Here is a 26,634-nt window from a genome sequence, read left to right as displayed (position 1 = left end):
TTGTATACCCCAACCCATGCTCCTCTCCCACTATAACCTGCACATACAGCCTGTATACCGCAACCCCAAACCATGCTCCTCTCTCACTATAACCTGCACATACAGCTTGTATACCGCAACCCCAAACCCATGCTCCTCTCCCACTATAACCTGCACATACAACCTGTATACCGCAACCCCAAACCATGCTCCTCTCCCACTATAACCTGCACATACAGCCTGTATACCGCAACCCCAAACCATGCTCCTCTCTCACTATAACCTGCAAATACAGCTTGTATACCGCAACCCCAACCCATGCTCCAGTCCCACTATAACCTGCACATACAACCTGTATACAGCAACCCCAACCCATGCTCCTCTCCCACTATAACCTGCACATACAACCTGTATACCGCAACCCCAACCCATGCTCCTCTCCCACTATAACCTGCACATACAGCTTGCATACCGCAACCCCAACCTATGCACCTCTCCCACTATAACCTGCACATACAGCTTGTATACCGCAACCCCAACCCATGCTCCTCTCTCACTATAACCTACACATACAGCTTGTATATGACCCAACCCATGCACCACTCCCACTATAACCTGCACATACAGCTTGTATATGACCCAACCCATGCTCCTCTCCCACTACAACCTGCACATACAGCTTGTATACCGCAACCCCAACCCATGCTCCTCTCCCACTATAACCTGCACATACAGCTTGTATACCGCAACCCCAACCCATGCTCCTGTCCCACTATAACCTGCACATACAGCTTGTATACCGCAACCCCACCCATGCAACTCTCTCACTATAATCTGCAAATACAGCTTGTATACAGCAACCCCAACCCATGCTCCTCTCCCACTATAACCTACACATACAGCTTGTATACCGCAACCCCAACCCCAACCCATGCTCCTCTCCCACTATAACCTGCACATACAGCTTGTATACCGCAACCCCAACCCATGCTCCTCTCCCACTATAACCTGCACAAACAGCTTGTATACCGCAACCCCAACCCCAACCCATGCTCCTCTCCCACTATAACCTGCACATACAGCTTGTATACCGCAACCCCAACCCATGCTCCTCTCCCACTATAACCTGCACATACAGCTTGTATACCGCAACCCCAACCCCAACCCATGCTCCTCTCCCACTATAACCTGCACATACAGCTTGTATACCGCAACCCCAACCCATGCTCCTCTCTTACTATAATCTGCACATACAGCTTGTATACCGCAACCCCAACCCATGCTCCTCTCTTACTATAACCTGCACATACAGCTTGTATACCGCAACCCCAACCCATGCTCCTCTCTTACTATAACCTGCACATACAGCTTGTATACCGCAACCCCAACCCATGTTCCTCTCTTACTATAACCTGCACATACAGCTTGCACACCGCAACCAACCCATGCACCTCTCCCACTATAACCTGCACATACAGCTTGTATACCGCAACCCCAACCCATGCTCCTCTCTCACTATAACCTACACATACAGCTTGTATATGACCCAACCCATGCACCACTCCCACTATAACCTGCACATACAGCTTGTATATGACCCAACCCATGCTCCTCTCCCACTACAACCTGCACATACAGCTTGTATACCGCAACCCCAACCCATGCTCTTCTCCCACTATAACCTGCACATACAGCTTGTATACCGCAACCCCAACCCATGCTCCTGTCCCACTATAACCTGCACATACAGCTTGTATACCGCAACCCCACCCATGCAACTCTCTCACTATAATCTGCAAATACAGCTTGTATACAGCAACCCCAACCCATGCTCCTCTCCCACTATAACCTACACATACAGCTTGTATACCGCAACCCCAACCCCAACCCATGCTCCTCTCCCACTATAACCTGCACATACAGCTTGTATACCGCAACCCCAACCCATGCTCCTCTCCCACTATAACCTGCACAAACAGCTTGTATACCGCAACCCCAACCCCAACCCATGCTCCTCTCCCACTATAACCTGCACATACAGCTTGTATACCGCAACCCCAACCCATGCTCCTCTCCCACTATAACCTGCACATACAGCTTGTATACCGCAACCCCAACCCCAACCCATGCTCCTCTCCCACTATAACCTGCACATACAGCTTGTATACCGCAACCCCAACCCATGCTCCTCTCTTACTATAATCTGCACATACAGCTTGTATACCGCAACCCCAACCCATGCTCCTCTCTTACTATAACCTGCACATACAGCTTGTATACCGCAACCCCAACCCATGCTCCTCTCTTACTATAACCTGCACATACAGCTTGTATACCGCAACCCCAACCCATGTTCCTCTCTTACTATAACCTGCACATACAGCTTGCACACCGCAACCAACCCATGCACCACTCCCACTATTACCTGCCCATACAGCTTGTACACCGCAACCCCAACCCATGCTCCTCTCTCACTATAACCTACAAATACAGCTTGTATACCGCAACCCCAACCCATGCTCCTCTCCCACTATAACCTGCAAATACAGCTTGTATACCGCAACCCCAACCCATGCTCCTCTCTCACTATAACCTGCAAATACAGCTTGTATACCGCAACCCCAACCCATGCTCCTCTCCCACTATAACCTGCACATACAGCTTGTATACCGCAACCCCAACCCATGCTCCTCTCCCACTATAACCTGCCCATACAGCTTGTACACACATACCTGCACATACAGCTTGTATACCGCAACCCCAACCCATGCTCCTCTCTCACTATAACCTGCACATACAGCTTGTATACCGCAACCCCAAACAATGCTCCTCTCCCACTATAACCTGCATATACAGCAACCCCAACCCATGCTCCTCTCTCACTATAACCTGCTCTTACAGCTTATATACCGCAACCCCAACCCATGCTTCTGTCCCACTATAACCTGCACATACAGCTTGAATACCGCAACCCCAACCCATGCTCCTCTCCCACTATAACCTGCACATACAGCTTGAATACCGCAACCCCAACCCATGCTCCTCTCCCACTATAACCTGCACATACAGCTTGAATACCGCAACCCCAACCCATGCTCCTCTCCCACTATAACCTGCACACGCCCCAACCCATGCTCCTCTCTCTCTATAACCTGCACATACAGCTTGTACCCCGCAACCCCAACCCATGCTCCTCTCCCTCTATAACCTGCACATACAACTTGTATACCGCAACCCCAACCCATGCACCTCTCCCACTATAACCTGCACATACAGCTTGTATACCGCAACCCCAACCCATGCTCCTCTCCCACTATAACCTGCACATACAGCTTGTATACCGCAACCCCAACCCATGCACCTCTCCCACTATAACCTGCACATACAGCCTGTATACCGCAACCCCAACCCATGCTCCTCTCCCACTATAACCTGCACATACAGCTTGTATACCGCAACCCCAACCCATGCTTCTGTCCCACTATAACCTGCACATACAGCTTGTATACCGCAACCCCAACCCATGCACCTCTCCCACTATAACCTGCACATACAGCTTGTATACCGCAACCCCAACCCATGCTCCTCTCCCACTATAACCTGCACATACAGCTTGTATACCGCAACCCCAACCCATGCTTCTGTCCCACTATAACCTGCACATACAGCTTGTATTCCGCCACCCCAACCCATGCTCCTCTCCCACTATAACCTGCACATACAGCTTGTATACCGCAACCCCAACCCATGCTTCTGTCCCACTAAAACCTGCACATACAGCTTGTATACCGCAACCCCAACCCATGCTTCTGTCCCACTATAACCTGCACATACAGCTTGTATACCGCAACCCCAACCCATGCTTCTGTCCCACTATAACCTGCACATACAGCTTGTATACCGCAACCCCAACCCATGCTCCTCTCCCACTATAACCTGCACATACAGCTTGTATACCGCAACCCCAACCCATGCTCCACTCCCACTATAACCTGCCCATACAGCTTGTATACCGCAACCCCAACCCATGCACCTCTCCCACTATAACCTGCACATACAGCTTGTATACCGCAACCCCAACCCATGCTCCTCTCCCTCTATAACCTGCACATACAGCTTGTACACCGCAACCAACCCATGCACCACTCCCACTATTACCTGCCCATACAGCTTGTACACCGCAACCCCAACCCATGCTCCTCTCTCACTATAACCTACAAATACAGCTTGTATACCGCAACCCCAACCCATGCTCCTCTCCCACTATAACCTGCAAATACAGCTTGTATACCGCAACCCCAACCCATGCTCCTCTCTCACTATAACCTGCAAATACAGCTTGTATACCGCAACCCCAACCCATGCTCCTCTCCCACTATAACCTGCACATACAGCTTGTATACCGCAACCCCAACCCATGCTCCTCTCCCACTATAACCTGCCCATACAGCTTGTACACACATACCTGCACATACAGCTTGTATACCGCAACCCCAACCCATGCTCCTCTCTCACTATAACCTGCACATACAGCTTGTATACCGCAACCCCAAACAATGCTCCTCTCCCACTATAACCTGCATATACAGCAACCCCAACCCATGCTCCTCTCTCACTATAACCTGCTCTTACAGCTTATATACCGCAACCCCAACCCATGCTTCTGTCCCACTATAACCTGCACATACAGCTTGAATACCGCAACCCCAACCCATGCTCCTCTCCCACTATAACCTGCACATACAGCTTGAATACCGCAACCCCAACCCATGCTCCTCTCCCACTATAACCTGCACATACAGCTTGAATACCGCAACCCCAACCCATGCTCCTCTCCCACTATAACCTGCACACGCCCCAACCCATGCTCCTCTCTCTCTATAACCTGCACATACAGCTTGTACCCCGCAACCCCAACCCATGCTCCTCTCCCTCTATAACCTGCACATACAACTTGTATACCGCAACCCCAACCCATGCACCTCTCCCACTATAACCTGCACATACAGCTTGTATACCGCAACCCCAACCCATGCTCCTCTCCCACTATAACCTGCACGTACAGCTTGTATACCGCAACCCCAACCCATGCACCTCTCCCACTATAACCTGCACATACAGCCTGTATACCGCAACCCCAACCCATGCTCCTCTCCCACTATAACCTGCACATACAGCTTGTATACCGCAACCCCAACCCATGCTTCTGTCCCACTATAACCTGCACATACAGCTTGTATACCGCAACCCCAACCCATGCTCCTCTCCCACTATAACCTGCACATACAGCTTGAATACCGCAACCCCAACCCATGCTCCTCTCCCACTATAACCTGCACACGCCCCAACCCATGCTCCTCTCTCTCTATAACCTGCACATACAGCTTGTACCCCGCAACCCCAACCCATGCTCCTCTCCCTCTATAACCTGCACATACAACTTGTATACCGCAACCCCAACCCATGCACCTCTCCCACTATAACCTGCACATACAGCTTGTATACCGCAACCCCAACCCATGCTCCTCTCCCACTATAACCTGCACGTACAGCTTGTATACCGCAACCCCAACCCATGCACCTCTCCCACTATAACCTGCACATACAGCCTGTATACCGCAACCCCAACCCATGCTCCTCTCCCACTATAACCTGCACATACAGCTTGTATACCGCAACCCCAACCCATGCTTCTGTCCCACTATAACCTGCACATACAGCTTGTATACCGCAACCCCAACCCATGCACCTCTCCCACTATAACCTGCACATACAGCCTGTATACCGCAACCCCAACCCATGCTCCTCTCCCACTATAACCTGCACATACAGCTTGTATACCGCAACCCCAACCCATGCTTCTGTCCCACTATAACCTGCACATACAGCTTGTATTCCGCCACCCCAACCCATGCTCCTCTCCCACTATAACCTGCACATACAGCTTGTATACCGCAACCCCAACCCATGCTTCTGTCCCACTAAAACCTGCACATACAGCTTGTATACCGCAACCCCAACCCATGCTTCTGTCCCACTATAACCTGCACATACAGCTTGTATACCGCAACCCCAACCCATGCTTCTGTCCCACTATAACCTGCACATACAGCTTGTATACCGCAACCCCAACCCATGCTCCTCTCCCACTATAACCTGCACATACAGCTTGTATACCGCAACCCCAACCCATGCTCCACTCCCACTATAACCTGCCCATACAGCTTGTATACCGCAACCCCAACCCATGCACCTCTCCCACTATAACCTGCACATACAGCTTGTATACAGTAACCCCAACCCATGCTTCTGTCCCACTATAACCTGCACATACAGCTTGTATACCGCAACCCCAACCCATGCTTCTGTCCCACTATAACCTGCACATACAGCTTGTATACCGCAACCCCAACCCATGCTTCTGTCCCACTATAACCTGCACATACAGCTTGTATACCGCAACCCCAACCCATGCTTCTGTCCCACTATAACCTGCACATACAGCTTGTATACCGCAACCCCAACCCATGCTTCTGTCCCACTATAACCTGCACATACAGCTTGTATACCGCAACCCCAACCCATGCTCCTCTCCCACTATAACCTGCACATACAGCTTGTATACCGCAACCCCAACCCATGCTCCACTCCCACTATAACCTGCCCATACAGCTTGTATACCGCAACCCCAACCCATGCTTCTGTCCCACTATAACCTGCACATACAGCTTGTATACCGCAACCCCAACCCATGCTTCTGTCCCACTATAACCTGCACATACAGCTTGTATACCGCAACCCCAACCCATGCTTCTGTCCCACTATAACCTGCACATACAGCTTGTATACAGTAACCCCAACCCATGCTCCTCTCCCACTATAACCTGCACATACAGCTTGTATACCGCAACCCCAACCCATGCTCCACTCCCACTATAACCTGCCCATACAGCTTGTATACCGCAACCCCAACCCCTGCTTCTGTCCCACTATAACCTGCACATACAGCTTGTATACCGCAACCCCAACCCATGCTTCTGTCCCACTATAACCTGCACATACAGCTTGTATACCGCAACCCCAACCCATGCTTCTGTCCCACTATAACCTGCACATACAGCTTGTATACAGTAACCCCAACCCATGCTCCTCTCCCACTATAACCTGCACATACAGCTTGTATACCGCAACCCCAACCCATGCTCCACTCCCACTATAACCTGCCCATACAGCTTGTATACCGCAACCCCAACCCATGCACCTCTCCCACTATAACCTGCACATACAGCTTGTATACCGCAACCCCAACCCATGCTCCTCTCCCACTATAACCTGCACATACAGTTTGTATACAGCAACCCCAACCCATGCTCCACTCCCACTATAACCTGCACATACAGCTTGTATACTGCAACCCCAACCCATGCTCCTCTCCCACTATAACCTGCACATACAACCCCAACCCATGTTCCTCTCCCACTATAACCTGCCCATACAGCTTGTATACCGCAACCCCAACCCATGCACCTCTCCCACTATAACCTGCACATACAGCTTGTATACCGCAACCCCAACCCATGCACCTCTCTCACTATAACCTGCACATACAGCTTGTATACCGCAACCCCAACCCATGCTCCTCTCCCACTATAACCTGCACATACAACCCCAACCCATGTTCCTCTCCCACTATAACCTGCCCATACAGCTTGTATACCGCAACCCCAACCCATGCACCTCTCCCACTATAACCTGCACATACAGCTTGTATACCGCAACCCCAACCCATGCACCTCTCTCACTATAACCTGCACATACAGCTTGTATACCGCAACCCCAACCCATGCACCTCTCCCACTATAACCTGCACATACAGCTTGTATACCGCAACCCCAACCCATGCACCTCTCTCACTATAACCTGCACATACAGCTTGTATACCGCAACCCCAACCCATGCACCTCTCTCACTATAACCTGCACATACAGCTTGTATACCGCAACCCCAACCCATGCTCCTCTCCCACTATAACCTGCACATACAGCTTGTATACCGCATCCTCAACCCATGCTCCTCTCTCACTATAACCTGCACATACAGCTTGTATACACCCCAACCCATGTTCCTCTCTCACAATAACCTGCACATACAGCTTGTATACACCCCAACCCATGTTCCTCTCTCACAATAACCTGCACATACAGCTTGTATACACCCCAACCCATGTTCCTCTCTCACAATAACCTGCACATACAGTTTCTACACCGCAACCCTAACTCATATAACTCTCTTACTACGTATTGCTCACATCAATTGTACATCTCAACCCCAACCCATATAACTCACTTACTACGTATTGCTCATATCAATTGTACACCTCAACCCCAACCCATGTAACTCTCTTACTACGTATTGCTCATATCAATTGTACATCTCAACCCCAAACCATGTAACTCTTACTACGTATTGCTCACATCAATTGTACACCTCAACCCCAACCCATGTAACTCTTACTACGTATTGCTCATATCAATTGTACATCTCAACCCCAACCCATATAAACTCTCTTACTACGTATTGCTTACATCAATTGTACATCTCAACCCCAACGCATATAACTCTCTTACTATGTATTGCTCCCATCAATTGTATACCTCAAACCATGTAACTCTTATGTACAATTGATGTGAGCAATACGTAGTAAGAGAGTTACATGGGTTGAGGTATACAATTGATGTGAGCAATACGTAGTAAGAGAGTTACATGGGTTGAGGTATACAATTGATGTGAGCAATACGTAGTAAGAGTTATATGGGTTGGGGTTGAGGTTTACAATTGATGTGAGCAATACGTAGTAATTGAGTTACATGGGTTGAGATGTACAATTGATGTGAGCAATACGTAGTCTCAACCCCAACCCATGTAACTCTCACTACGTATTGCTCACATCAATTGTACACCTCAACCCCAACCAACGTAACTCTCTTACTACGTATTGCTCACCTCAACCGCAACCCATTTAACTCTCTTACTAGGTATTGCTCACATCAATTGTACATCTCAACCCCAACCCATATAACTCTCTTACTACGTATTGCTCACATTAATTGTACATCTCAACCCCAACCCATGTAACTATGTATTGCTCACATCAATTGTATACCTCAAACCATGTAACTTATGTATAATTCATGTGAGCAATACATAGTAAGAGAGTTACATGGGTTGAGGTGTACAATTGATGTGAGCAATACATAGTAAGAGAGTTACATGGGTTGGGGTTGAGATGTACAATTGATGTGAGCAATACATAGTCTCAACCCCAACCCATGTAACTCGCTTACTATGTATTGCTCACATCAATTGTACATCTCAACCCCAACCCATGTAACTCTTACTACGTATTGCTCAAATCAATTGTATACCTCAACCCATGTAACTCACTTATGTATTGCTCACATCAATTGTACACCTCAACCCTTACTACGTATTGCTCACATAAATTGTATACCTCAACCAACGTAACTCTTACTACGTATTGCTCACATCAATTGTACTTCTGAACCTCAACCCATGTAACTCTCTTACTATGTATTGCTCACATCAATTGTACATCTCAACCCCAACCAAACGTAACTCTTACTACGTATTGCTCACATCAATTGTACTTCTGAACCTCAACCCATGTAACTCTCTTACTATGTATTGCTCACATCAATTGTACATCTCAACCCCAACCCATATAACTCTCTTACTACGTATTGCTCCTATCAATTGTACATCTCAACCCCAACCCATATAACTCTCTTACTACGTATTGCTCCTATCAATTGTACATCTCAACCCCAACCCATATAACTCTCTTACTACGTATTGCTCCTATCAATTGTACATCTCAACCCCAACCCATATAACTCTCTTACTACGTATTGCTCCTATCAATTGTACATCTCAACCCCAACCCATATAACTCTCTTACTACGTATTGCTCCTATCAATTGTACATCTCAACCCCAACCCATATAACTCTCTTACTACGTATTGCTCACATCAATTGTACATCTCAACCCCAACCCATATAACTCTCTTACTACGTATTGCTCCTATCAATTGTACATCTCAACCCCAACCCATATAACTCTCTTACTACGTATTGCTCCTATCAATTGTACATCTCAACCCCAACCCATATAACTCTCTTACTACGTATTGCTCCTATCAATTGTACATCTCAACCCCAACCCATATAACTCTCTTACTACGTATTGCTCCTATCAATTGTACATCTCAACCCCAACCCATATAACTCTCTTACTACGTATTGCTCACATCAATTGTACATCTCAACCCCAACCCATATAACTCTCTTACTACGTATTGCTCCTATCAATTGTACATCTCAACCCCAACCCATATAACTCTCTTACTACGTATTGCTCCTATCAATTGTACATCTCAACCCCAACCCATATAACTCTCTTACTACGTATTGCTCCTATCAATTGTACATCTCAACCCCAACCCATATAACTCTCTTACTACGTATTGCTCCTATCAATTGTACATCTCAACCCCAACCCATATAACTCTTACTACGTATTGCTCACATCAATTGTACAGCTCAACCCTAACCCATATAACTCTCTTACTACATATTGCTCATATCAATTGTACATCTCAACCCCAACCCATATAACTCTTACTACGTATTGCTCACATCAATTGTACAGCTCAACCCTAACCCATATAACTCTCTTACGATGTATTGCTCACATCAATTGTATACCTCAAACATTGTAACTCTCTTGCTATGTATTGCTCACATGAATTGTACATAAGTTACATGGTTTGAGGTATACAATTGATGTGAGCAATACATAGTAAGAGTTACATGGATTGGGGTTGAGATGTACAATTGATGTGAGCAATACGTAGTAAGAGAGTTACATGGGTTGAGGTATACAATTGATGTGAGCAATACGTAGTAAGAGTTATATGGGTTGGGGTTGAGGTATACAATTGATTTGAGCAATACGTAGTAATTGAGTTACATGGGTTGAGGTATACAATTGATGTGAGCAATACGTAGTCTCAACCCCAACCCATGTAACTCTCACTACGTATTGCTCACATCAATTGTACACCTCAACCCCAACCAACGTAACTCTCTTACTATGTATTGCTCACATCAATTGTACACCTCAACCCCAACCCAGTTAACTCTCTTACTAGGTATTGCTCACATCAATTGTACATCTCAACCCATGTAACTCTTACTTATGTATTGCTCACATCAATTGTACACCTCAACCCTTACTACCCATGTAACTCTCTTACTACGTATTGCTCACTTCAATTGTAAATCTCAACCCCAACCAACGTAACTCTCTTACTATGTATTGCTCACATCAATTGTACATCTCAACACCAACCCATATAACTCTCTTACTACATATTGCTCACATCAATTGTACATCTCAACACCAACCCATATAACTCTCTTACTACATATTGCTCACATCAATTGTACATCTCAACCCCAACCCATGTAACTCTCTTACTACGTATTGCTCACATCAATTGTACATCTCAACCCCAACCCATGAAACTCTCTTACTACGTATTGCTCACATCAATTGTACATCTCAACCCCAACCCATGAAACTCTATTACTACGTATTGCTCACATCAATTGTACATCTCAACCCATGTAACTCTCTTACTACGTATTGCTCCTAGCAATTGTACATCTCAACCCCGACCAACGTAACTCTCTTACTACGTATTGCTCCTATCAATTGTACATCTCAACCCCAACCCATATAACTCTCTTACTACGTATTGCTCACATCAATTGTACACCTCAACCCCAACCAACGTAACTCTCTTACTACGTATTGCTCACATCAATTGTACACCTCAACCCCAACCAACGTAACTCTTACTACGTATTGCTCACATCAATTGTACACCTCAACCCCAACAAACGTAACTCTTACTACGTATTGCTCACATCAATTGTACACCTCAACCCCAACAAACGTAACTCTCTTACTACGTATTGCTCACATCAATTGTACACCTCAACCCCAACCAACGTAACTCTCTTACTACGTATTGCTCACATCAATTGTACACCTCAACCCCAACCCATATAACTCTCTTACTACGTATTGCTCACATCAATTGTACATCTCAACCCCAATCCATATAACTCTTACTATGTACTGCTCACATCAATTGTACATCTCAACCCCAACCCATGTAACTCTCTTACTACGTATTGCTCCTAGCAATTGTACATCTCAACCCCGACCAACGTAACTCTCTTACTACATATTGCTCCTATTAATTGTACATCTCAACCCCAACCCATATAACTCTCTTACTACGTATTGCTCACATCAATTGTACATCTCAACCCCAACCCATATAACTCTCTTACTATGTACTGCTCACATCAATTGTACATCTCAACCCCAACCCATGTAACTCTCTTACTACGTATTGCTCACATCAATTGTACACCTCAACCCCAATCCATATAACTCTTACTATGTACTGCTCACATCAATTGTACATCTCAACCCCAACCCATGTAACTCTCTTACTACGTATTGCTCACATCAATTGTACACCTCAACCCCAACAAACGTAACTCTTACTACATATTGTTCACATCAATTGTACACCTCAACCCCAACAGATTTAATCTTCTAACTACGTATTGCTCACATCAATTGTACACCTCAACCCCAACCAACGTAACTCTCTTACTACTTATTGCTCACATCAATTGTACACCTCAACCCCAACAAACGTAACTCTCTTACTACGTATTGCTCACATCAATTGTACACCTCAACCCCAACCAACGTAACTCTCTTACTACGTATTGCTCACATCAATTGTACACCTCAACCCCAACCCATATAACTCTCTTACTACGTATTGCTCACATCAATTGTACATCTCAACCCCAATCCATATAACTCTCTTACTATGTACTGCTCACATCAATTGTACATCTCAACCCCAACCCATGTAACTCTCTTACTACGTATTGCTCCTAGCAATTGTACATCTCAACCCCGACCAACGTAACTCTCTTACTACATATTGCTCCTATCAATTGTACATCTCAACCCCAACCCATATAACTCTCTTACTACGTATTGCTCACATCAATTGTACACCTCAACCCCAACCCATATAACTCTCTTACTATGTACTGCTCACATCAATTGTACATCTCAACCCCAACCTATGTAACTCTCTTACTACGTATTGCTCACATCAATTGTACACCTCAACCCCAACCCATGTAACTTACTACGTATTGCTCACATCAATTGTACACCTCAACCCCAACCAACGTAACTCTCTTACTACGTATTGCTCACATCAATTGTACACCTCAACCCCAACAAACGTAACTCTCTTACTACGTATTGCTCACATCAATTGTACACCTCAACCCCAACCAACGTAACTCTCTTACTACGTATTGCTCACATCAATTGTACACCTCAACCCCAACCAACGTAACTCTCTTACTACGTATTGCTCACATCAATTGTACACCTCAACCCCAACCCATATAACTCTCTTACTACGTATTGCTCACATCAATTGTACATCTCAACCCCAACCCATATAACTCTCTTACTATGTATTGCTCACATCAATTGTATACCTCAACCCATGTAACTCTCTTACTATGTATTGCTCACATCAATTGTACACCTCAACCCCAACCCATAACTCTCTTAGTACGTATTGCTCACATCAATTGTACATCTCAACCCCAACCCATGTAATCTTCTAACTACGTATTGCTCACATCAATTGTACACCTCAACCCCAACCCATGTAACTCTCTTACTACGTATTGCTCACATAAATTGTACACCTCAACCCAAACCCATGTAACTCTCTTACTACATATTGTACACATCAATTGTACACCTCAACCCAAACCCATATTCCTCTCTCACCACAGCCTCCACTCTGTGATGGTAAACCTCGGCCTGACTTTGCTGTATGTATCTCTCCTTGCTGTGTCGCGCAGCTGGAACTCCACCATATACCCAGCCAATCAGAGCCCCCATCAGTACACTTTTTCCGATGGCTTGCAGTTCCTCAGGGTACACTCCCTGCTCACTGCACAGGAGAGAAAGACAGAGAGATTGTAATCCTGTGGTGCTCTGGCTGCCACCTCACTCAGAATATCTAGTTGTTCTATCCAAGCCTGCCACCTGCCTCTGCCCAACTTCTTGTAACCATATGAAATCTGCCACCTTACTCTTACCTTCTGCTCTTGACCATGACTGTCACATGCCTCTGACCCTCTGAAATCTACCACCTGCCTGTGCTTGCGACTATGTAATCTACGGCTTGCCTCCGCCCTTCTGCTTGTGACCATGAAGTCTGCATCATGCCTCTGACCATGACTATAAAGTCTACTGCCTGCCTTTGACCTTCTGCTTGTCACTTCAACTGCTTGTTACCCTATAAAACTGTCACCTGCCTCTAAAATCTGCCTCTACCTCTCACCTTCTGCTTGTGTGTCTATGAAATCACCCCACCTCTAGACTTCTGGTTGTGAAAGTGCTGCCTGCCACTTCCCTTCTGGTTGCGACAAGGATTATGAAATCTGTTGCCTACTGTTACAAACTGCTATTTGTAACTGGCCCTTTAAATGGAAAATTGCCCTGCTTCCCTGGATTGTGGAGAAGCCTATTTGCCAGCCTCCTTCCTCATGACTATGGCCCCTGGAAGATTGTGCCCCTGAAAACGTATTAACTTTTATTGGGTGTGTATGGCCCTTTAAGAACCGTCTGGGGACATATTGTGACTTTGGTGAACAATGTCTGTTACAGAAGCATTAGTTTTCCTTGTGTACCGTTAAGTGCTATGTGACAGACCCTTCGGTCAGAACTGAAAGAGTTAACTTTGTTCAGCTTTAAGAAGCTATTTTCTAAATACAAGTTTGCTGGCATCAGCTCTAATTAAGTTTAGTGATAAACATTCCCATTGTCTAATCAACTCCGGAGTCAGACTGCTAGCTGATAAGATGGCCTGCATTGTTTTCTTGTGTGTAACTTGTTATCTGCTGAAGTAATGTAATTCTATTGTGGCCTGTCAAAGGGCGTTGTCTCTCTATCTAAAAGGTACCAAATGTGTGATGGGGGATTTTATGCTTCCCCCCTGGGAGTGTCCTGTGTGCATGTAACCTCAATAAAAACCAGGCTGGGTGTTCCAGCACCTCAGACCTCTTCTGACACTCTAACTTGCAGCCTTGACTCATGTTTATAGGGGACAGCTATAATCACTACAGAGATTGCTATGCTCTTCATACTCCCTTAGCTACTGAGCTCTTGTAAAAGCTCTTGTTCCTGATCCTGCTTCGCTCTACAGAAGGAAGAGGTTCACCTACTGGAGCCTGGTCGTAGGTCCAGGGCGCAGAGCAGACGGCGAGATACCAGCCCAGCAGCGGTGGTTCGTAGAGTCTGCATTACTTATGGTGGCTACGCAGTAGTTAGGGTGTCTACGGTGCTGATGATCCTTTGGTGAGCGCTAGGAGCATCCTTTTCTACGGTCCAACTTCCAGCCAGCCTGGAGGCAACCATAACACCTACCTTTGACCTTCTGCTTGTGACCAAGACTATGATATACGTATGTTGTTGCCTCTGATCTTCTTGTGACCAAGACTATGATGTACATATGTTGTTGCTTCTGACCTTCTGCTTGTCACTTCAACAATATATCTGTCAAATGCCTTTGAACTTCTGCTTGTGACCTTATGAAATCTGCTGTCTGCCTCTGAACTTCCGCTTGTGAAAACGATAATGATGTCTGCCACCTGCCTCTGACATTCTGCTAGTTAAATAGACTATGAAATATGCCCCTTCATCTGATTGATTATGTCTTCCACCTGCCTCTGACCTTCTGCTTGTGACTGTAACTATGAAAAGTGCCACCTGCCTCTGACCTTCTGCTTGTGACTGTAACTATGAAAAGTGCCACCTGCCTCTGACCTTCTGCTTGTGACTGTAACTATGAAAAGTGCCACCTGCCTCTGACCTTCTGCTTGTGACTGTAACTATGAAAAGTGCCACCTGCCTCTGATCTTCTGCTTGTGACTAACTATGAAAATTGTCACCTGCCTCTGACCTTCTGCTTGGGACTGCAACTATGAAAAGTGCCACCTGCCTCTGACCTTCTGCTTGTGACTGTAACTATGAAAAGTGCCACCTGCCTCTGATCTTCTGCTTGTGACTAACTATGAAAATTGTCACCTGCCTCTGACCTTCTGCTTGGGACTGCAACTATGAAAAGTGCCACCTGCCTCTGACCATCTGCTTGTGACTAACTATGAAAATTGTCACCTGCCTCTGACCTTCTGCTTGGGACTGCAACTATGAAAAGTGCCACCTGCCTCTGACCTTCTGCTTGTGACTAACTATGAAAATTGTCACCTGCCTCTGAACTTCTGTTTGTAACTATGAATTGTGCCACCTGCCCCTGGCCTTCTAATTGTGACTGTGAATGTTCTGTTGCCAAGAAGAGCCTGTCTCTCAGGAGAGGGTCTGGCAACAAAGTTATCTGACATTGGACCAATAATGGCTCCCTGTGGTGTTTGTATAACACAATAGTATAGGGTTTGGCAATTGGGTCTAAATGCAACAGATAAGTCCCTTTAAATGAATTTTTTTCTGACAAATGTATTTGTTGACCCCCTGTATCATGTGACAGCCGTCAGCCAATCACATACTTGTATACACATACCCTGTGAGCCTGTGCACATGCTCAGTAGGAGCTGGTGGCTTTATAAAGTGTGTGTATAAAGCAAACTAGAAACTGCTGCTCTCTCTCAATCATGAAAGTTTCATTTTGAAATGAGTGTCCCTTTAAGTAGCTGTACAAGAAGTCAGTGCAGATAAAAGGAGTGGCTGGGCCCCTCCTACTACGCCAGCAGCTGATGCCAGATAAACAATAAGAGACCATGCCTGTGACTGTTACCTATTATACTCCCTTGTTGTGAGCTCACCATTATTTCATCTGATTAACACTCCTCACATTAGGGGTTAGCTTAATCCCACTTAATGTTTAGGGGAGGTATGCGTGAAGCCGTTCCTTCACACTGTGACTACGAATTCTATGTTATCTGCTGGTCTCTGAAGTCTTCCCCCGAAGGACTTTCCACCTCTTAAATTTGATGAGCTCTGTTTGCTTCATTCCCTGAATATGAGGTCTGCTGTGTGTGTGTGTTTCAGAATAACAACCTATTTTTCAGTCATGTGACTGCTATTGAGAAGCAGTGCATTGATTAAAAAAGCCAGTAGGTGGAGCTGTCCGCTTGTGCTGCAGCAAAGATATGCAAGCCAAGCAAGTTAAAATTAATCAGTTTAACCAGACCTGATCTATCGAGCAGATTTCAAAGGAACAAAATCTTCCTGTCTATAAATCAGTCCATATTGGAATGCATAGAAAGAACTGTTTGCAGAAAAATGCAAGTAAAGTCTGTGTTGTGTAATTATTTTATTAGGTTTATAATGCAGTTTAGCAAATGTTTTTGTTCATTTAACTTAGTTTAATTATATATTCTGTGTTGTGTGATTATTTTTATTTGGTTTATAATGCTGTTTAGCATGTAAAGTCTTCATTTCAAAGCTTTAAAAATAATGTATTAGGTGTTACTTATGACAATTTTGAGAGGGGCCTGGAACCCAACTCCCTCACTTCCCATTGACTTACATTATAAACTGGGTTTCAATTTACAACGGATTCGATTTACAACCATTCCTTCTGGAACCTAACCCCGGCGTAAACTGAGGGATATGGATATAGATATATATATAACCCCATGCTAGTTAACATCAACATTGTGTTTTTAACATGACACATATGATGTTTGGGTAAAACATTTGTTTGCTAGTATCTAACAGGAGGGTAATTATTGCTTTATCACCTACTTGCATTGGAAAAGCTCACCGATCCGATCCCAACCACTCTCTGGTACCTCCGGATTTTGAATGGTACTTGGGAGAGAAGACTTGGGGCCCTGGGGCCCAGTCAGGTTATTCTCAGGAACCAATGGGACAGACATTGCAAGGAAAAATAGTCACGATACCCTGAAAAAAAAATTATCCCTTTAAAGATTAGTGCGCCCATCTTTATGCGGCAAAAACAAATATTCATTACTGCTAAACGCTTACAGACAGCGGTATAGGTCCCTGATGTGCTCACACAAGAATACGTCCCTGTGTCACACTTACAGACAGCGGTATAGGTCCCTGACACGTGCTCACACAAGAATACGCCCCTGTGTCACACTTACAGACAGCGGTATAGGTCCCTGACACGTGCTCACACAAGAATACGCCCCTGTGTCACACTTACAGACAGCGGTATAGGTCCCTGATGTGCTCACACAAGAATACGCCCCTGTGTCACACTTACAGACAGCGGTATAGGTCCCTGACACGTGCTCACACAAGAATACGCCCCTGTGTCACACTTACAGACAGCGGTATAGGTCCCTGATGTGCTCACACAAGAATACGCCCCTGTGTCACACTTACAGACAGCGGTATAGGTCCCTGACATGTGCTCACACAAGAATACGCCCCTGTGTCATAGGGAGACGCACATAGAGGGGCAGTTAGCATAGGGAGACGCACATAGAGGGCCACTTAGCATAGGGAGACGCACATAGAGGGCCACTTAGCATAGGGAGACGCACATAGAGGGCCACTTAGCATAGGGAGACGCACATAGAGGGCCACTTAGCATAGGGAGACGCACATAGAGGGCCACTTAGCATAGGGAGACGCACATAGAGGGCCACTTAGCATAGGGAGACGCACATAGAGGGCCACTTAGCATAGGGAGACGCACATAGAGGGCCACTTAGCATAGGGAGACGCACATAGAGGGCCACTTAGCATAGGGAGACGCACATAGAGGGCCACTTAGCATAGGGAGACGCACATAGAGGGCCACTTAGCATAGGGAGACGCACATAGAGGGCCACTTAGCATAGGGAGACGCACATAGAGGGCCACTTAGCATAGGGAGACGCACATAGAGGGCCACTTAGCATAGGGAGACGCACATAGAGGGCCACTTAGCATAGGGAGACGCACATAGAGGGCCACTTAGCATAGGGAGACGCACATAGAGGGCCACTTAGCATAGGGAGACGCACATAGAGGGCCACTTAGCATAGGGAGACGCACATAGAGGGCCACTTAGCATAGGGAGACGCACATAGAGGGCCACTTAGCATAGGGAGACGCACATAGAGGGCCACTTAGCATAGGGAGACGCACATAGAGGGCCACTTAGCATAGGGAGACGCACATAGAGGGCCACTTAGCATAGGGAGACGCACATAGAGGGCCACTTAGCATAGGGAGACGCACATAGAGGGCCACTTAGCATAGGGAGACGCACATAGAGGGGCACTTAGCATAGGGAGACGCACATAGAGGGCCACTTAGCATAGGGAGACGCACATAGAGGGCCACTTAGCATAGGGAGACGCACATAGAGGGCCACTTAGCATAGGGAGACGCACATAGAGGGCCACTTAGCATAGGGAGACGCACATAGAGGGCCACTTAGCATAGGGAGACGCACATAGAGGGCCACTTAGCATAGGGAGACGCACATAGAGGGCCACTTAGCATAGGGAGACGCACATAGAGGGCCACTTAGCATAGGGAGACGCACATAGAGGGCCACTTAGCATAGGGAGACGCACATAGAGGGCCACTTAGCATAGGGAGACGCACATAGAGGGCCACTTAGCATAGGGAGACGCACATAGAGGGCCAGTTAGCATAGGGAGACGCACATAGAGGGCCAGTTAGCATAGGGAGACGCACATAGAGGGGCAGTTAGCATAGGGAGACGCACATAGAGGGGCAGTTAGCATAGGGAGACGCACATAGAGGGGCAGTTAGCATAGGGAGACGCACATAGAGGGGCAGTTAGCATAGGGAGACGCACATAGAGGGGCAGTTAGCATAGGGAGACGCACATAGAGGGGCAGTTAGCATAGGGAGACGCACATAGAGGGGCAGTTAGCATAGGGAGACGCACATAGAGGGGCAGTTAGCATAGGGAGACGCACATACGTCCCTGTGTCACACTTACAGACAGCGGTATAGGTCCCTGACACATGCTCACACAAGAATACGTCCTGTGTCACACTTACAGACAGCGGTATAGGTCCCTGATGTGCTCACACAAGAATACGCCCCTGTGTCACACTTACAGACAGCGGTATAGGTCCCCGACACGTGCTCACACAAGAATACGCCCCTGTGTCACACTTACAGACAGTGGTATAGGTCCCTGATGTGCTCACACAAGAATACGCCCCTGTGTCACACTTACAGACAGCGGTATTGGTCCCCGACACATGCTCACACAAGAATACGCCCCTGTGTCACACTTACAGACAGCGGTATAGGTCCTCGACACGTGCTCACACAAGAATACGCCCCTGTGTCACACTTACAGACAGCGGTATAGGTCCTCGACACGTGCTCACACAAGAATACGCCCCTGTGTCACACTTACAGACAGCGGTATAGGTCCTCGACACGTGCTCACACAAGAATACGCCCCTGTGTCACACTTACAGACAGCGGTATAGGTCCTCGACACGTGCTCACACAAGAATACGCCCCTGTGTCACACTTACAGACAGCGGTATAGGTCCCTGATGTGCTCACACAAGAATACGCCCCTGTGTCACACTTACAGACAGCGGTATAGGTCCTCGACACGTGCTCACACAAGAATACGCCCCTGTGTCACACTTACAGACAGCGGTATAGGTCCCTGATGTGCTCACACAAGAATACGTCCTGTGTCACACTTACAGACAGCGGTATAGGTCCCTGATGTGCTCACACAAGAATACGCCCCTGTGTCATAGGGAGACGCACATAGAGGGGCAGTTAGCATAGGGAGACGCACATAGAGGGGCACTTAGCATAGGGAGACGCACATAGAGGGGCAGTTAGCATAGGGAGACGCACATAGAGGGCCACTTAGCATAGGGAGACGCACATAGAGGGCCACTTAGCATAGGGAGACGCACATAGAGGGCCACTTAGCATAGGGAGACGCACATAGAGGGCCACTTAGCATAGGGAGACGCACATAGAGGGCCACTTAGCATAGGGAGACGCACATAGAGGGCCACTTAGCATAGGGAGACGCACATAGAGGGCCACTTAGCATAGGGAGACGCACATAGAGGGCCACTTAGCATAGGGAGACGCACATAGAGGGCCACTTAGCATAGGGAGACGCACATAGAGGGCCACTTAGCATAGGGAGACGCACATAGAGGGCCACTTAGCATAGGGAGACGCACATAGAGGGCCACTTAGCATAGGGAGACGCACATAGAGGGCCACTTAGCATAGGGAGACGCACATAGAGGGCCACTTAGCATAGGGAGACGCACATAGAGGGCCACTTAGCATAGGGAGACGCACATAGAGGGGCACTTAGCATAGGGAGACGCACATAGAGGGCCACTTAGCATAGGGAGACGCACATAGAGGGCCACTTAGCATAGGGAGACGCACATAGAGGGCCACTTAGCATAGGGAGACGCACATAGAGGGCCACTTAGCATAGGGAGACGCACATAGAGGGCCACTTAGCATAGGGAGACGCACATAGAGGGCCACTTAGCATAGGGAGACGCACATAGAGGGCCACTTAGCATAGGGAGACGCACATAGAGGGCCACTTAGCATAGGGAGACGCACATAGAGGGCCACTTAGCATAGGGAGACGCACATAGAGGGCCACTTAGCATAGGGAGACGCACATAGAGGGCCACTTAGCATAGGGAGACGCACATAGAGGGCCACTTAGCATAGGGAGACGCACATAGAGGGCCACTTAGCATAGGGAGACGCACATAGAGGGCCACTTAGCATAGGGAGACGCACATAGAGGGCCACTTAGCATAGGGAGACGCACATAGAGGGCCACTTAGCATAGGGAGACGCACATAGAGGGCCACTTAGCATAGGGAGACGCACATAGAGGGCCACTTAGCATAGGGAGACGCACATAGAGGGCCACTTAGCATAGGGAGACGCACAGAGGGCCACTTAGCATAGGGAGACGCACATAGAGGGCCACTTAGCATAGGGAGACGCACATAGAGGGCCACTTAGCATAGGGAGACGCACATAGAGGGCCACTTAGCATAGGGAGACGCACATAGAGGGCCACTTAGCATAGGGAGACGCACATAGAGGGCCACTTAGCATAGGGAGACGCACATAGAGGGCCACTTAGCATAGGGAGACGCACATAGAGGGCCACTTAGCATAGGGAGACGCACATAGAGGGCCACTTAGCATAGGGAGACGCACATAGAGGGGCAGTTAGCATAGGGAGACGCACATAGAGGGGCAGTTAGCATAGGGAGACGCACATAGAGGGGCAGTTAGCATAGGGAGACGCACATAGAGGGGCAGTTAGCATAGGGAGACGCACATAGAGGGGCAGTTAGCATAGGGAGACGCACATAGAGGGGCAGTTAGCATAGGGAGACGCACATAGAGGGGCAGTTAGCATAGGGAGACGCACATACGTCCCTGTGTCACACTTACAGACAGCGGTATAGGTCCCTGACACGTGCTCACACAAGAATACGTCCTGTGTCACACTTACAGACAGCGGTATAGGTCCCTGATGTGCTCACACAAGAATACGCCCCTGTGTCACACTTACAGACAGCGGTATTGGTCCCCGATGTGCTCACACAAGAATACGCCCCTGTGTCACACTTACAGACAGCGGTATTGGTCCCCGATGTGCTCACACAAGAATACACCCCTGTGTCACACTTACAGACAGCGGTATTGGTCCCCGACACATGCTCACACAAGAATACGCCCCTGTGTCACACTTACAGACAGCGGTATAGGTCCTCGACACGTGCTCACACAAGAATACGCCCCTGTGTCACACTTACAGACAGCGGTATAGGTCCTCGACACGTGCTCACACAAGAATACGCCCCTGTGTCACACTTACAGACAGCGGTATAGGTCCTCGACACGTGCTCACACAAGAATACGCCCCTGTGTCACACTTACAGACAGCGGTATAGGTCCTCGACACGTGCTCACACAAGAATACGCCCCTGTGTCACACTTACAGACAGCGGTATAGGTCCTCGACACGTGCTCACACAAGAATACGCCCCTGTGTCACACTTACAGACAGCGGTATAGGTCCCTGATGTGCTCACACAAGAATACGCCCCTGTGTCACACTTACAGACAGCGGTATAGGTCCTCGACACGTGCTCACACAAGAATACGCCCCTGTGTCACACTTACAGACAGCGGTATAGGTCCCTGATGTGCTCACACAAGAATACGTCCTGTGTCACACTTACAGACAGCGGTATAGGTCCCTGATGTGCTCACACAAGAATACGCCCCTGTGTCACACTTACAGACAGCGGTATAGGTCCCTGATCTGCTCACACAAGAATACGTCCTGTGTCACACTTACAGACAGCGGCATAGGTCCCTGATGTGCTCACACAAGAATACGCCCCCGTGTCACACTTACAGAAAGCGGTATAGGTCCCCGACACGTGCTCACACAAGAATACGCCCCTGTGTCACACTTACAGACAGCGGTATAGGTCCTCGACACATGCTCACACAAGAATACGTCCCTGTGTCACACTTACAGACAGCGGTATAGGTCCTCGACACATGCTCACACAAGAATACGTCCCTGTGTCACACTTACAGACAGCGGTATAGGTCCTCGACACGTGCTCACACAAGAATACGTCCTGTGTCACACTTACAGACAGCGGTATAGGTCCCTGATGTGCTCACACAAGAATACGCCCCTGTGTCACACTTACAGACAGCGGTATAGGTCCTCGACACATGCTCACACAAGAATACGCCCCTGTGTCACACTTACAGACAGCGGTATAGGTCCCTGATGTGCTCACACAAGAATACGCCCCTGTGTCACACTTACAGACAGCGGTACAGGTCCCTGATCTGCTCACACAAGAATACGTCCTGTGTCACACTTACAGAAAGCGGTATAGGTCCCCGACACGTGCTCACACAAGAATACGCCCCTGTGTCACACTTACAGACAGCGGTATAGGTCCTCGACACGTGCTCACACAAGAATACGCCCCTGTGTCACACTTACAGACAGCAGTGTAGGTCCCTGATCTGCTCACACAAGAATACGTCCTGTGTCACACTTACAGAAAGTGGTATAGGTCCCTGACACGTGCTCACACAAGAATACGTCCTGTGTCACACTTACAGACAGCGGTATAGGTCCCTGATCTGCTCACACAAGAATACGTCCTGTGTCACACTTACAGACAGCAGTATAGGTCCTCGACACGTGCTCACACAAGAATACGCCCCTGTGTCACACTTACAGAAAGCGGTATAGGTCCCTGATCTGCTCACACAAGAATACGTCCTGTGTCACACTTACAGAAAGCGGTATAGGTCCCTGACACGTGCTCACACAAGAATACGTCCTGTGTCACACTTACAGACAGCGGTATAGGTCCCTGATCTGCTCACACAAGAATATGCCCCTGTGTCACACTTACAGACAGCGGTATAGGTCCTCGACACATGCTCACACAAGAATACGCCCCTGTGTCACACTTACAGACAGCGGTATAGGTCCTCGACACGTGCTCACACAAGAATACGTCCTGTGTCACACTTACAGACAGCGGTATAGGTCCCTGATGTGCTCACACAAGAATACGTCCATGTGTCACACTTACAGACAGCAGTATAGGTCCTCGACACGTGCTCACACAAGAATACGCCCCTGTGTCACACTTACAGACAGCAGTATAGGTCCTCGACACGTGCCCACACAAGAATACGTCCCTGTGTCACACTTACAGACAGCGGTATAGGTCCTCGACACATGCTCACACAAGAATACGTCCCTGTGTCACACTTACAGACAGCGGTATAGGTCCCTGATGTGCTCACACAAGAATACGCCCCTGTGTCACACTTACAGACAGCGGTATAGGTCCTCGACACATGCTCACACAAGAATACGTCCCTGTGTCACACTTACAGACAGAGGTATAGGTCCCTGATGTGCTCACACAAGAATACGTCCCTGTGTCACACTTACAGACCGCAGTATAGGTCCTCGACACGTGTTCACACTCACAAAAAATTAGTGAGGGCCTCATACAGGGCACAGCAAGAGGAAACAGGGAGCAGGTAACACAGTCAGGGGCACAGGGTGGAGCAGTTAAAGTGAGGGGCACATAAAGCGAGGTATCGCAGGGAAGGGCACATATTAGGGGCAATTAGTACAGGGAGGGGCACATAGAGGTGTAATTAAAGTGGTAGTTAGCACGCAGAGGGGCAGTAAGCACACTAAGGGGCGCAGAGGGGCAGTTAGAATAGAAAGACGCACATAGAGGGGCAGTTAGCATAGGGAGACCCACATAGAGGGGCAGTTAGCATAGGGAGACCCACATAGAGGGGCAGTTAGCATAGGGAGACCCACATAGAGGGGCAGTTAGCATAGGGAGACCCACATAGAGGGGCAGTTAGCATAGGGAGACCCACATAGAGGGGCAGTTAGCATAGGGAGACCCACATAGAGGGGCAGTTAGCATAGGGAGACCCACATAGAGGGGCAGTTAGCATAGGGAGACCCACATAGAGGGGCAGTTAGCATAGGGAGACGCACATAGAGGGGCAGTTAGCATAGGGAGACCCACATAGAGGGGCAGTTAGCATAGGGAGACCCACATAGAGGGGCAGTTAGCATAGGGAGACCCACATAGAGGGGCAGTTAGCATAGGGAGACCCACATAGAGGGGCAGTTAGCATAGGGAGACCCACATAGAGGGGCAGTTAGCATAGGGAGACGCACATAGAGGGGCAGTTAGCATAGGGAGACCCACATAGAGGGGCAGTTAGCATAGGGAGACCCACATAGAGGGGCAGTTAGCATAGGGAGACCCACATAGAGGGGCAGTTAGCATAGGGAGACCCACATAGAGGGGCAGTTAGCATAGGGAGACGCACATAGAGGGGCAGTTAGCATAGGGAGACGCACATAGAGGGGCAGTTAGCATAGGGAGACGCACATAGAGGGGCAGTTAGCATAGGGAGACGCACATAGAGGGGCAGTTAGCATAGGGAGACGCACATAGAGGGGCAGTTAGCATAGGGAGACGCACATAGAGGGGCAGTTAGCATAGGGAGACGCACATAGAGGGGCAGTTAGCATAGGGAGACGCACATAGAGGGCCAGTTAGCATAGGGAGACGCACATAGAGGGGCAGTTAGCATAGGGAGACGCACATAGAGGGGCAGTTAGCATAGGGAGACGCACATAGAGGGGCAGTTAGCATAGGGAGACGCACATAGAGGGGCAGTTAGCATAGGGAGACGCACATAGAGGGGCAGTTAGCATAGGGAGACGCACATAGAGGGGCAGTTAGCATAGGGAGACGCACATAGAGGGGCAGTTAGCATAGGGAGACGCACATAGAGGGGCAGTTAGCATAGGGAGACGCACATAGAGGGGCAGTTAGCATAGGGAGACCCA

At 48.0% G+C, this 26,634-nt stretch overlaps 1 protein-coding gene across 1 annotated transcript in view; it reads right to left on the bottom strand.

Annotated features, from left to right (window-relative positions):
- Positions 1-26,634, bottom strand: part of TIMMDC1 (translocase of inner mitochondrial membrane domain containing 1) — a 154,674-nt gene that overhangs the window by 114,972 nt on the left and 13,068 nt on the right. The window contains exons 2-3 of the mRNA XM_053705117.1: positions 17,958-18,116; positions 13,977-14,142 (exon numbers count right to left, since the gene is read on the bottom strand). Of these exons, the coding sequence (XP_053561092.1) occupies positions 13,977-14,142; positions 17,958-18,091 (300 nt within the window). The 5' untranslated portion in view covers positions 18,092-18,116. The remainder of the gene's footprint in view (positions 1-13,976; positions 14,143-17,957; positions 18,117-26,634) is intronic.

Source organism: Bombina bombina, chromosome 3, assembly GCF_027579735.1.
Source record: "Bombina bombina isolate aBomBom1 chromosome 3, aBomBom1.pri, whole genome shotgun sequence".
NCBI lineage: Eukaryota > Metazoa > Chordata > Amphibia > Anura > Bombinatoridae > Bombina > Bombina bombina.
Note: the sequence above shows the minus strand (reverse complement) of the source record. Positions and strands in the feature narration are given on the sequence as shown.